Here is a 12,117-nt window from a genome sequence, read left to right on the forward strand (position 1 = left end):
TGGCAATTGTAATAAATATTTGGTAAAACGAAAAAAATAATTTACGAGCAAGAAATTTGAATTTCACACTCGCAGTTAACATAAACCGGGTTGCAACTTAACGGACCACAGTTGCTTTATTGTCAGTCAGTTCAGATCATATTAAACGTTAACGTATTAAATAAAAGTCTTAAGACACAAAAATACTTTTTTCTAAACAATATATTAGTAAATTAATAAAATATTACAGCCTACTATTTAGCACTGCCAACATGTGAGTGCGTAAACATTGTGAACTGTTAACTGTCAACTTTCATTTGTACGTTTTGAAACACTACCTTTCACCTGGTGGCATATTTCTGGTGGTATATTTCTTTCTTTGGTATATTTCTGCAGCTAAAACGATATTATTCAAATTATTCTTGCGGTCACACTACATCACAGGTGCTTTGTTTTAAGCTCCCTTTTTAACGAAATAAATAATTTGAAGCAATGAATTCATATTCTTCCTTCAAGAAAACATTGGAGTCTGCCATAAATTAATGTTTATAAGAAAACCCCAGTTATCGATGAATCGAAAGTGCCATCGATGTTTCTTCACTTATATAAAACGTTTTTTCAAAAATATTTTATACAAGCATATAGGACAATCTGTAATTACATATATTAGTCTCACCTATCTCTTGGTTACGCAAGTTTGAGTCCATTTGTGGACGTGCTACAAATACAAAAAGTAATTTTCAAAATGACTTTAAATAAGTTTATTTTATTAATAGCTATGCTGTCGACATCATTTTTATTTTTACGTCATAAAATTCTTATTTATGTCGCCTATTACGCATAAACCTATAACATCATAGAGTACATGATCTTTTTTGGTTTTTTTTTCGGTTCATTAAAAATGTTAAATAGTTTGAATGATATTTGGCTGATTTATGCTAATATGTATGTTGAATTTTATTAGAGGCGCCCATAAGTCAGACTCATAGTTTTCTGTTTCTTTTGATAATATCTACACTTAGAGAAAATAAAGACTCTGTATCTTTACATGTAAATATGTGAGTAAGCACTTACAAATTAAAGTTGTTTAACGATTCTATTTGTTTAATTATATAATATAAATGGGAATTCGTTCTTACGTAATTTGATAGGTACATTCAATATTTTGTTTATTTTTGACAGTGTAGCCTTTTAGTCTTGTTTTACATAAAACTCTGTCTGTGTTGCCGCTTTATCTTGAACTTTATGAGCATTTCATGGCATAAGCTGGAAATATTTAACGTTATTCAGGTGATTTTATGCAAATTATGTATATGGTTACCATCATCTGTCGATCTGTTGTTGTTGTTGCTTTTTATGACATTCTTCATGCGCTTATGATCGTGATTGGATCTCTCTTGACAACGAGCAACCAATGACCAGAGACCAACAACTAGTAACCGGCTAACTCATCACACTCTTTATGCAATTTTTGAGAAATCAAACGTCGTCTTGATTTGACATAATGTACATTTAAGATTTATTTTATTAATTTACTCGGGTCGAAAATGATGTTAATCCGTTTGCTCATTGTTTCGAAAGTCTTAAGTGTTGCTAGCCATAGTTTGTTTATAATTATGCAATAAATTACAAACACGCTAGAAAACAAAAACATACATATTTTTATATATATATATATATAGACTCCCCCAGCAAATAAATATGTTTAATTTAATTTCTGCTTTTTCCTTTTCAAATAAAAAGTGTCGCAAATCTTTTAGTTGCTCGATCTTTTTCATGTGCGTTTTTTTCTGGGCCAATAAAAATGTCAAATGTGTTTAGAGTGTTTAAAATTTATTCGTCTTCATAAAATATTTAGTAGCGCTCTTAATAACATCTCTTAACTATGGAAATTCATTCATGATTTTCCGCCATATTATTTTTAATAATCCCCCCTACGAAAATTCCAATGTACTTTTCCACTTCTATTTACTATGTTGTACTTTTTCTAATCAGTAGAATTATTTGAATAACACATATTTAATGGGATCAAAGTGTCCAGCAAAGAATGTGCACACGCAACAGTTTTGATTTTATTTTCGTTTTTCGTCATTTATTGATGTGTGTGTTTAATAATTTCGAAATCTCATCAAAATAGCATTAATTAAGCGCCTGCGCTCGTCTCAATAACGTAATCCCGGGTTCAGGTTATCAGTGATCAGGCAAACACTTGTCGAATTATTCCGATTAGAGCGAAGCGTTTAAGCGCAGATTCGTGACTCGTGATTCGTCTAAGCGAAATCAAGAAGCTAAATATATACTTTTGAAATACGATTATATTTGTACTTTTGAATATTTTGGTTGCCAGGGGAAGTGACAGACGCTCGAGCCAAACAAAATATTTGCATAATTTGGTACACTTTGTTCTCAAATTAATGTAAATTTCCGAGCGGTAAAAAAAAAGAGAAAAGCGAATAAAAAACACTCAAAAGACGCTCTAAAATTTGATAGCATTTTCGATGTTAGACAAAACCCTGAAAGATTCTATTGATTGAATCGTAAATTTGTGGCCTGCTATTTCTTGCTATCGATGTTGTTTGGTTTTTTTTTTTTTGTAGAGGGTTTCGATTGAAGTTTTGAGTTTCTTTGTTTCGATTATTTGCATATTATGCAGGTTGATCAGCTCGTGCCATTCACAAATGTTTAACTATTCTGCATATTTATGAACTAGTTTTGGCCTAGCTACGACTATTCGGAGCGTTATAAAATATTGTGTATGAATAACTGACTGACCCAGTGAAATTTGGCTTTGTTCAAATCAAATACAATTTTTATATCGTTTAGAAAACATCGAGCTCACATGACTACAAAAAAATGGCAACTGCGCAAGTGAAAATCGTTTTTATTTGAATATTTATTGCAAAAGAATGAATGCTAAAGAAAAAAACAAAAATCTGGGCAAAAAAAGAAAATAGTAAAAGAAAATGTGCCCGGTTATGCCTGTCAGCTTAAACATCTCCGTGTTTTCTTTTTTTAATTTTCTGTTAATATTTCAAAATGTCATTAATAATGCCATAAATTAACTAAATTCATTGCTATTGCTAAATCTTTTTACGTACGAAGGCAACAACCAAGAACAATTTCTTTTCGTTTTTCCTTGATTTTTGTTGTGTGTGTTTTATTTCATTTCGAAAAAGTTTTTAAAAATGTTTTTCAAGAATTTCGTGTCTGTCGCCTGATGGCAGGCGGCATGGAAACAGCGACACGAAAATCTTTCAACAGCAGTTGACAGCGCCACACACACACAAACACACACACGCACACCTCTCTGAACATACACCCACACACATACACACACACTCACGGGCTGATAGAGATAGAGACGAAGACGGACACTTTTAGATCCCCAGCTACTCCGCCCGGGGAGGCATAAAAATGTACAACATCTCTTAATTTTCCGACTTAAATGAAAATTGTGCCGAGGTTTTCTGCCGCCGTGTCGTCGTTGATGGGTTCTGAAATGATGCGCGTTCTTTCGTAAAGCGAATGCTGAAATATTTCCACACTTCCTTCTGAAATTTAAACGACAACTGAAAGCTGTAGCTTTTCCTCAAAGTTAATATGATCAAGACCGCACATCGAATACCCTTTCAACTGTAAAGTCTCAGAACTGTCTCCAAACAGCTTGAGGTAGCTGTTATGCCCTACTTCCGCAGGGTATATAAGTAATGAAAATGTCTTTGTCGCCGCCATGGTCTGCGACCGTGTGAGTTTTGGACAAAATTTCATTCGAAAATTGTGCTCGACATTCTTTTTTTTTCCTAGCTGTCGCCACACTGAAAGTTGTTAAACATCAGATCATGTATATATTATATATATATAAAAACTATAGTGTGGCAGAGATGTCGCATTTCTGTTCTAATTTCGCCTCCAGAACTCGGTATTTGTATCATTTTCAGCGTTATACTTGCAATTAAGCGTTTCTATTTTGGATGCCACGACAATCTGTCGGGCTGTTTGTCAAAGTTTTAGTTTTTAACTGGAATGTGGAGCATTTGGAGCTGGAGCTGGCAGCTGCCAAGTGATCCCGACGTCAAATGCATTGTAAATGTAGCTAAATGGATGCTAAAGATATTCGAGTCTCGAGTCGAGGGATTTCAATAATACTATTTATTTTGTCACGAAAACTATTTCTTGCTCTTTGGCTTGATCATCATTTGGACGGTTTTGTAGGCGTAATCGATGCCACGCCACTGCACCCAACAGTTGCCACGACCCACAAGATCGGTTCCATATTCACCACCCAGATACTGGCCATTGAGATTGCTGAAAATTAAGATGGAAATGCTTTAGCTGTTTGCTATTAAAGTGGAAGTTATGATCAAATTTTTACCTGTACATGCAACTGTTGTACCACCAGGCACCCGAGAATTGAGCAGCACAATTGTTAACACTGTTGTCGTTATCCCGATCGTAGGTGCTGAACTTCATATACTGCTGATATCTGAGCGCATCTCCCGCGGTTCCGTTGTAGTTGCCAAGCACGTTGAGTCCATACAGATTGGACTCGTTGCCAATGGCAAATGAATCGTATTTGGCAAAGCGTGTTTGACCCGTAAAGTCCTGCAGATACACGTAGAGCTCGTGTGTCTTCGACGTGGTCAGCGCATGCAAGATGTCCAGGCCAATGAAGAAACCCCCGTCGAGTTCGCCAAAGCCTTGTTGATACGATGACCAGTTGCGGAAGAAATTGATTTTGGCATCGACGCGACGCTGAATGACCAACCAACCGGATCCAGCAATGCTCACATCACAGTACACCTCGAGGGGCACGCTGCCGTTGCTCCTCGGATCTTGGATCTTCACAATGCCATTCTTTTTGGGCTTGGCCTCCACACAAGAAGCCGGATACTTCTTGTAGGCCACAATGTCCTCGAAGGCTTCGCAAATGGCGAGAGTCAAGCACAAGGCGGAGACTATAATGTGTAGAGCTCTCATTTCGATCAACGTTTACTGGATACGGTTTTCCCCAACTAATTGTGCTTTTATAGGCACTGTCCCTTTTATGCGAGCCTTGAGTCGAGGGTATTACTCATTTCTCATGCAGATAAGATTGCAGTCAAGTTCTGTGAAATTTAATTTGGCACTTGAAATAATTCCCCTTTTTTGTGATCTATGCTTAGTATACTATATATATATATATATACTATGTGACTATAACTGTAATTGATCGCTGATGCGAAAACGCGTCACATTATCGAGCCCCTTAGTTGCGATTTGATTAGATAAATGTAAAAGTGTTATCAAATTAAAACGAAAAAGAATAGTTGGTGTATACTTTTGGGTGCACTGTCGATCTCTTGTACAAAATATTGAAAGTGTCTCAGCTCACCTCAGCTGAAGCAGATGAGCACGATGTGGTAAATGGTGAGTGTACTCATTCGTGCATCTCATCGCATTCATATCCCACACATGCCACATTCACTTGCTCGATTCACGTTTTACCGTTTTTGTGGTGTCGCCCATCAATAGCTCGCTCGATGGTGGCTGCAGGTTGCCAAACAACACAAATCAAACGATCGGCTCTTTGATGGCCACAGCCAGCAATGACACACATTTGTCAAAACGAGCTCACTTCAAAAGGCCGACAGAGTCGGGGAGTCATTCAGTCAGTCACTCAGTCAGGCAGTCATTCAGTCAGCCACCAATACATTGTAGCTACACTGCAGAAGAGGCAACAACAACAACAACAACAACAACAACAGCAGCAGAAGCAGAGTACAAAATCAAATGCAAAAGCAAACGTAAACGCAAAAAAAACGAATACTTAGAAAACAAACGGGAAGTTGGCCATACAGAGAAGTTGGCTCACACAAAAAAAGAAAGAAAAGAAATACAACAAAATACAAACAGGAAAAAAAGCGCAACAAGTGAAAGACAAATGTGCGGGCCATCAATTGTCAAAGTCAAACGCCAACGAGGCTGACGGATTTCCACTCATAGTGTGAAATAATTTCACAGATGTTTTCTTTTTTTTCCATACCTGAACCAGCATTCCGAGATGGGTATATAATCTCCCAAAACGAATTAAGCTGTAAGTAAATAATATTGCAGTTTCATTTAATTATTTATTGCATTTTGATAAAGTTGAGTTAATAGAATATAATTGATAAAGAATCTGTTCGGCATCAATACAAAAATATAATTCGTTTGTAGATTTGTTTTTATATTTATGTTACCTTAAATTGCATTTCCAATCATTTTATAATTTTAAATAATTTAAATGTATTTAATTTCTTAATACAAAAAGAAAAGTTTAAAAACTTTAAAGTGGAATTCGAAATATTACTATATTAAATCTGATCAATATAATCTCCCAAAACGAATTTATCTGCAAGTCAAATAATAGCGCATTATTTAATTATTAATTGATTTTAAATGAAGTAGAGTTTATAGAATATAATTTATAATGAATCTGTTCGTCATCTATACAAAGATAGAATTCTCTTTGAACGTAGATTTGTTATTTATATTTATGTTACTTTAAATTGCATTTCCAATCATTTTATAATTTTAAATAATTTAAATGTATTTAATTTCTTAATACAAAAAGAAAAGTTTAAAAACTTTAAAGTGGAATTCGAAATATTACTATATTAAATCTGATCAATATAATCTCCCAAAACGAATTGAGCTGCAAGTCAAATAATATCGCATTATTTAATTATTAATTTACTTTAAATGAAGTAGAGTTTATAGAATATAATTCAAGAATTTTTAATGAATCTGTTCGTCATGTATACAAAGATAGAATTCACTTTGAAAGTGGATTTGTATTTTTATATTTATGTTACTTTAAATTGCATTTCCAATTATAATTTTAAATCATTTAAATTTATTTAATTTCACAATACAAATTTAAAAATTTGAAAACTTTAAAGTATAATTCTCAATATTACTATCCTCTACTCAATCAATATAATCTTCTAAGTAAATTGGACTGCAACTCAATAATATCGCAGTTTATTTTTATTATTGATTGACTTTTGATGAAGTTTATGCAATTGCCGGATCTTAGGAGCTAGTCATTTATATAATTAATTTTAAAAGTGCATTTGTTGGCAACACAAAAAATTCAGTTTTTGGTTCATTAAATTGCATTTAAACATTTATTATTATTTTTAAGTTACTTAAATGATCTTAAGTAATTTGATGATTTGGTGAACACTAAATTGAAAGTTTCATTATTTTAATGGGCAATTTACAATATGACTTTTCTTTCTTGCAGTCAATTATATCGCACATTCATTGATTGACTTTTAACGAGGTAGAGTACAAATAATTATTGTACATATTAGAAAGAACCAACAACATTTATTTTAATAACAAACTATGATGATTTGATGATTTTTTTACTATCAATTGCACTTGCAATATTATTAATAATAATTACTAAATACAAAATTTTAAAGTTTAAATGCATTATAGTGAAATTTAAAATATTATGATGGTCTCCTCTCAATGAAGAGATGATAAATATGAGTTGCATTCAACATAGCAGTTTAATTGATTGACTTTAAATGAAGTAAAATGTAGTTGTTAATGAAGTTGTTTATCATGTGAACCAAAAATTTTGTTATTTCTCAGCGCGATTTATAAACTTAATAGTTTATTATTTTTTATTTGCAATATTATTATTAATTATTTAATATTTAAAAATTCAAATAGATTCAATTGTCGAATACCAATTAAATACTTTAGTGTCGAATTAAAAATAATGCTTTCCTATGCTCTCAAAAAAGATCTGGTAAATCTGTTCATATAAAGTATTAAATGTTGACTTTACATTTGTCAAAGTTGTTAATTATACTACTCGTATTTGGTTGATAGTTGTAGTTGTGGTGTTTGAACGCTTTTAATAATTGCTTCTATTTGATCAATTTTAATTGTTTAACTTTCCATATTTTGCGTCTGTCACGCGCAAACATTGGAATTTTCGAAAATTGAAATTTGTAAAGAAAACTTGTTTATAGCAACAAGTTGCTGTTGTGTCAATATGCTGCAAAGCAAATAGTAGACACCTCCTCCCTCTCTCACCCTCTGACTCTCTCTTTGCCCCCAGTTGCTGTGCAACTCCTCTGTTGCCACCAAAACCTTGGTGCGGCGGGTCTTGAAGCCAGGTCCAGAAAACAGCTGAACATTTAGTGTGTTGCGGACATAAAAAGACACACAACACAACTCAACTCAATACAACTGAAAAAAATAAAAACACAAAAACCTGACATTTGTTTTGTTTATTGAAACAGTTGGCATCTGGTTGTATTTCTTCAATGCCAATGCCTTTTTTATGACTAGTTGTGCTTGTGCCCTGCAGTTATTCACTCATCCATGAAAGATCTATGGCGCTTTTCTTGCCACTTCGACGATGATGATTAAGTGTAGTCAAATATTGTCAGAGTATTCTGTAAATGCGAGTAAATTGATGGCAATCGTCGTCGTCGCTGAATTGATAGAGTGTTGTGCATTCGGTAAGGTCTGGCTGACAGATAAATTGAATTGAGTTCAAGAAGGTTGAACAGCTGTTTCTCACATTCAGAAGGAACTATAAGTGGCTCAGGGCTTTCCGTGTTGAACAAGTTAATGAACTTTAGGTGGCAACAGGTAGCATCTGGTTTAAGCCACATCTCTCAGGGTCTACTCTAGTCGGACTTATTAGTCAGCTAGTCTATCAGTCAGTCACTCAGTTAGTCAGCAAAGTTTCTCTCTGTCTCTATCTGTGTCTGCATTTAAATACAGTATAATTCGGGCTTAGCGACTTTCAAGATATCGACGATTTTACGTCAATATACCCGAAAGACGTACTAACCGAAAGGAGCAAAATAAATTTGTTTTTGTTTTTTTATGGTTGCCATGTTTGTAATAGGTTTTTAAGATAAAACAAATTAATTTTTTTAATAAAAAAAGTTATTAATTTAATTCAATAGAATGGTTTTTCCGTAATAAATCATATACCTGCATGTTCCTTAGCATAAGCTAAGGCGACAGCTAATACTAAAAGAGATTAGTGAGAATGTTTATGCATACATTTGATACTTAAAATTTGTTGGCATTATTTCGCTGTATTTTTTTTTTCGTCGCTTGATCTGTGAAAAATTTCGTCGGTTTCAAACGGTTTTTCGATAAAAGCGGAGACGTCCTAGGTGGAGGCCCTTTCATATGAGTTTTTATGGGGACCAATCAAGCCATCGAATAACCAGACGGACACTATAAGCGGAGTCGTTATAGACGGATTCTACTGTAGTTTATTTGAGTGAATATGTTTTCTATATAAACGCGATCAGTGATCATGCATGCGTAAGTTTCTTTATGATTACTGTAGTATAGTTTCGCAATACGCTACTATATAGATTTTAGATTTACCGCCCTCCTGCCCTTGATCGTAACGTGCTTGTAACTGCAGATCCAGTGAATCTTTTGGTATATTCACATTGCCCCTGAATCGCTTGCTATAGCGCACCTAGCTCACTGATGGTAGAACAAACGCTCGTGCGGGTTCAGATGGCCATGCCAGTTGTCCGATGGCTGATGTAGGTGCCCTCCATTCGCAGCTCGTCGAGTCATAGTGTTGGAAACTTAGGGTTGTCAATATAAATAACAGTCTAATATCGAATTCCCCCCGGACTAGTCAGCTTTCAAGGTAGTGTGGAGGAGCTTTGCCCCTCATGCCAAAGTTTTGATTTCTTTACACTTGTTTATTCCATGACATTTGTCGATGCTGTTTTTAATGTTTGAAATGTGTGTGGGGTCAATAAAAAAGGGGCTGATAACCACCACTCAAAGTGTAAAGGGGTATCACAAGATTGTGTCGACAGGTCTTTAACATCCGGGAATTCAAATCGAAAGCCTTGTAGATTATTTTGGTAGACTTGTGGAGTTCTCGGCTTGTGTCGCTATATTAATAAGTCTCAAATGTGGTGATATGGTTCATTTTTAGGGTATTTAAGTTCTACCCCATAAGCGGAAGATCTTCAGAGCTTTAAAATACACGACTTTGTGCGAATCAAAATGAAAATTATATTTTTTGGGCTGCTCATCGCAGTTCTTGTTGTGTACGGTCATGGATCTGTTAGTGTCCTCAACGAATTAAAGTTCAAATCATTTTAAGTCTCTCTCATCCTATATATAGAATTACGACGAGACAGACAATGTGCCGCAAAATCGGGAAACTCCAAACGATCGTATAAGATCAAAACTTGCAGCCAGCAGAGTTGAAAATGATAAAAAGATAAAAAAAATCGAGAAGGAGCTTGAAGAACGAAAGGAGATAATATCAATCCTAAGAGCTATTCTGTCTGTAAGTGGGCTTACCAGATCAGCTTTGAAATTATTCTAAGAATCTAATTCCATTCGTAGAATCCCAATTTATCAACGATGTTTAGGAGTGGTTTCCAAAAATTTTTAGATCAAATGGTGCAAAAGTCCGAGCTCCAAGAAGAAGCTGTAGTAGATCTAAAACAAAGAAATGAGTATATAAATGACGACTTAATGAACTTGTGTGAACCGTAACGGAACGAATAAAAAAGCCCGATTTTGTAATATTTTTATGTGAGAGAATTTAAATAAATAAAACATTTCTTTGTGTTTTAAATGTTTTTTTAAATCTTTATTGATCTTACCAGTTTGTTAGTTTCTAGGCTGCAACATTAATGTAAATATGTAAATCCTTCTGCAGACTCGTCACAAACTGTTGCCATGAAGTGCGTAAGTGGATTTGACAACTGTCAACTGGTTGCTGTCCAACGTTGAGGTTGAAGTCTTGCATGCTAATCACGTTCGGGGAGTGGAGACTTATTTCCAGCCAAGCACTTTACGCATTATGTATGTATGTATGTAGAGATATACATACGCATGTGCTCATTATAATCCAATACAATGTTAATTTGCGTTTGATATGAGTGAACAGGATATTCTGTTGATTTATAGTCGACAAACAGTTACAACCACATAGCCGACATCAGATCTGTTTTCATTTAGCATAAGACTTTCGTGTCTTAGGCCTTTATGGGATTTTATTGCTTGTCCCCTGCATAAATAGTAGCAGAGCTCATACAAAGAGATTAGAGGAGAACAGGTGAATACGAGACGATAGTTGAAAATTTATGAAACTTTTTAATTAAGCCGCTCGACTAGAAGGCGACTAATGAATTGAGCTAAAGCGCATTGGCCATAAATTTTAATTATGCCCAGCGAGTGAGCGAGCGATTAACAGAATCAAGCGTAGAGTCAGACCCTCGGATGGATATGCCTTCGTCTTCGTCTCCGACTCCGACTCCGATTGCGTTCCTCTAACTGTGTCACAAATTAAATATTCAAAAATTAACCGAAACACAGGCGAGTCCAAGCGAGTCGAACCCAACGCTTGCTGGCATTTTTATTATTATTATTTTTCGTTGTATTTTCTTTCTTTCTTTTTTTTTTGGTTAAAGTAGAAACAAAGAACGAAACGTAAAAACATAAATTAAATAACCCAAGAAATTTACTTGGCACCCTCAGCGATGGTATCGATAATGTCTCGTCGATGCATTCGATCGCTGCCAGGACATGCCATTGACCTCGCTCTCTCTCTCTCTCTCTCTCTCTTTCTCTCTCTGTCTCCTAGACAAAGCCACCACCAACAACACCGCAAAGTGCACAGCAAGCTGACAACCTGGCATCCTTCTCATGTGTGTGTGTGTGTGTTTTCAACTTATGCTTTATGCTGGGTTTACACACAAACAGAAACGCTTCATTGGTCAGGCCGCGATTTGTATTGGTTGCAAGGGGATACGTTGAGAGCGGGCGAGGGATGGAATCGCTTTGGACTCTGAGCAGGGGAAAGGGATGAGGTTGGGGATGGTCGTTGTTATTGCTGTTGTTGTTGGCGCATGGATGGAGCACACTGTGTGTATGGGATTGCATTCGTATGGATGGTTTCTATGCACAAACGCAGAAGGTGTCGAATAACAAGCTAAGCCCATGACGCCTAACAAATATGTTGCACATATATGCAAACATACATACATAAATACACTACAAGAAATACTCGGTAACTTGACTCGAACTCAGTTGAGATTTGAAAATTGAATGTGTAGTGAAATCTTGAAATAAAATCATTATTAA

The 12,117-nt window shown here is 35.2% G+C and overlaps 2 protein-coding genes across 6 annotated transcripts; one reads left to right on the top strand and one right to left on the bottom strand.

Moving 5' to 3' along the window:
- The first annotated feature begins 446 nt into the window (after positions 1 to 446).
- On the top strand, positions 447 to 10,566 carry LOC132790820 (uncharacterized). Of its 5 annotated transcripts, none has more exons than XR_009632833.1 (3): positions 447 to 712; positions 10,145 to 10,312; positions 10,372 to 10,566. XR_009632833.1 is itself a non-coding variant. In XM_060799530.1 (3 exons), exons 1-3 carry the CDS (start codon positions 2,833 to 2,835, stop codon positions 10,522 to 10,524), a joined length of 336 nt encoding a protein of 111 aa, XP_060655513.1. In that variant the 5' UTR covers positions 2,818 to 2,832; the 3' UTR covers positions 10,525 to 10,566. The 5 variants fall into 5 exon arrangements, 2 of the variants coding, with proteins under 2 accessions (XP_060655513.1, XP_060655512.1); XM_060799530.1 differs by lacking the exon at positions 447 to 712 and adding an exon at positions 2,818 to 2,847; XR_009632831.1 differs by lacking the exon at positions 447 to 712 and adding an exon at positions 8,324 to 8,486.
- On the bottom strand, positions 4,106 to 4,995 carry LOC132790819 (ficolin-2-like). Its single transcript, XM_060799527.1, has 2 exons — positions 4,352 to 4,995; positions 4,106 to 4,284 (listed from the first exon to the last, which is right to left on the bottom strand). The coding sequence occupies exons 1-2, from the start codon at positions 4,954 to 4,956 to the stop codon at positions 4,146 to 4,148; spliced, it is 744 nt and encodes a 247-aa protein (XP_060655510.1). The 5' UTR covers positions 4,957 to 4,995; the 3' UTR covers positions 4,106 to 4,145.
- Positions 10,567 to 12,117: the final 1,551 nt, after the last annotated feature.

Source organism: Drosophila nasuta, chromosome 3 (genome assembly GCF_023558535.2).
Source record: "Drosophila nasuta strain 15112-1781.00 chromosome 3, ASM2355853v1, whole genome shotgun sequence".
Lineage (NCBI taxonomy): Eukaryota > Metazoa > Arthropoda > Insecta > Diptera > Drosophilidae > Drosophila > Drosophila nasuta.

Bases quoted from the DNA above. Each gene is read 5' to 3' on its own strand.
- LOC132790820 (XM_060799529.1), top strand. From the start codon at position 10,024: ATGAAAATTATATTTTTTGGGCTGCTCATCGCAGTTCTTGTTGTGTAC. The intron at 10,084-10,144 runs GTTAGTGTCCTC...TCCTATATATAG, and splicing joins TTGTGTACGGTCATGGATCT to AATTACGACGAGACAGACAA. The intron at 10,313-10,371 runs GTAAGTGGGCTT...TTCCATTCGTAG, and splicing joins TCCTAAGAGCTATTCTGTCT to AATCCCAATTTATCAACGAT.
- LOC132790819 (XM_060799527.1), bottom strand. From the start codon at position 4,956: ATGAGAGCTCTACACATTATAGTCTCCGCCTTGTGCTTGACTCTCGCC. The intron at 4,285-4,351 runs GTAAAAATTTGA...CTTAATTTTCAG, and splicing joins TACAACAGTTGCATGTACAG to CAATCTCAATGGCCAGTATC.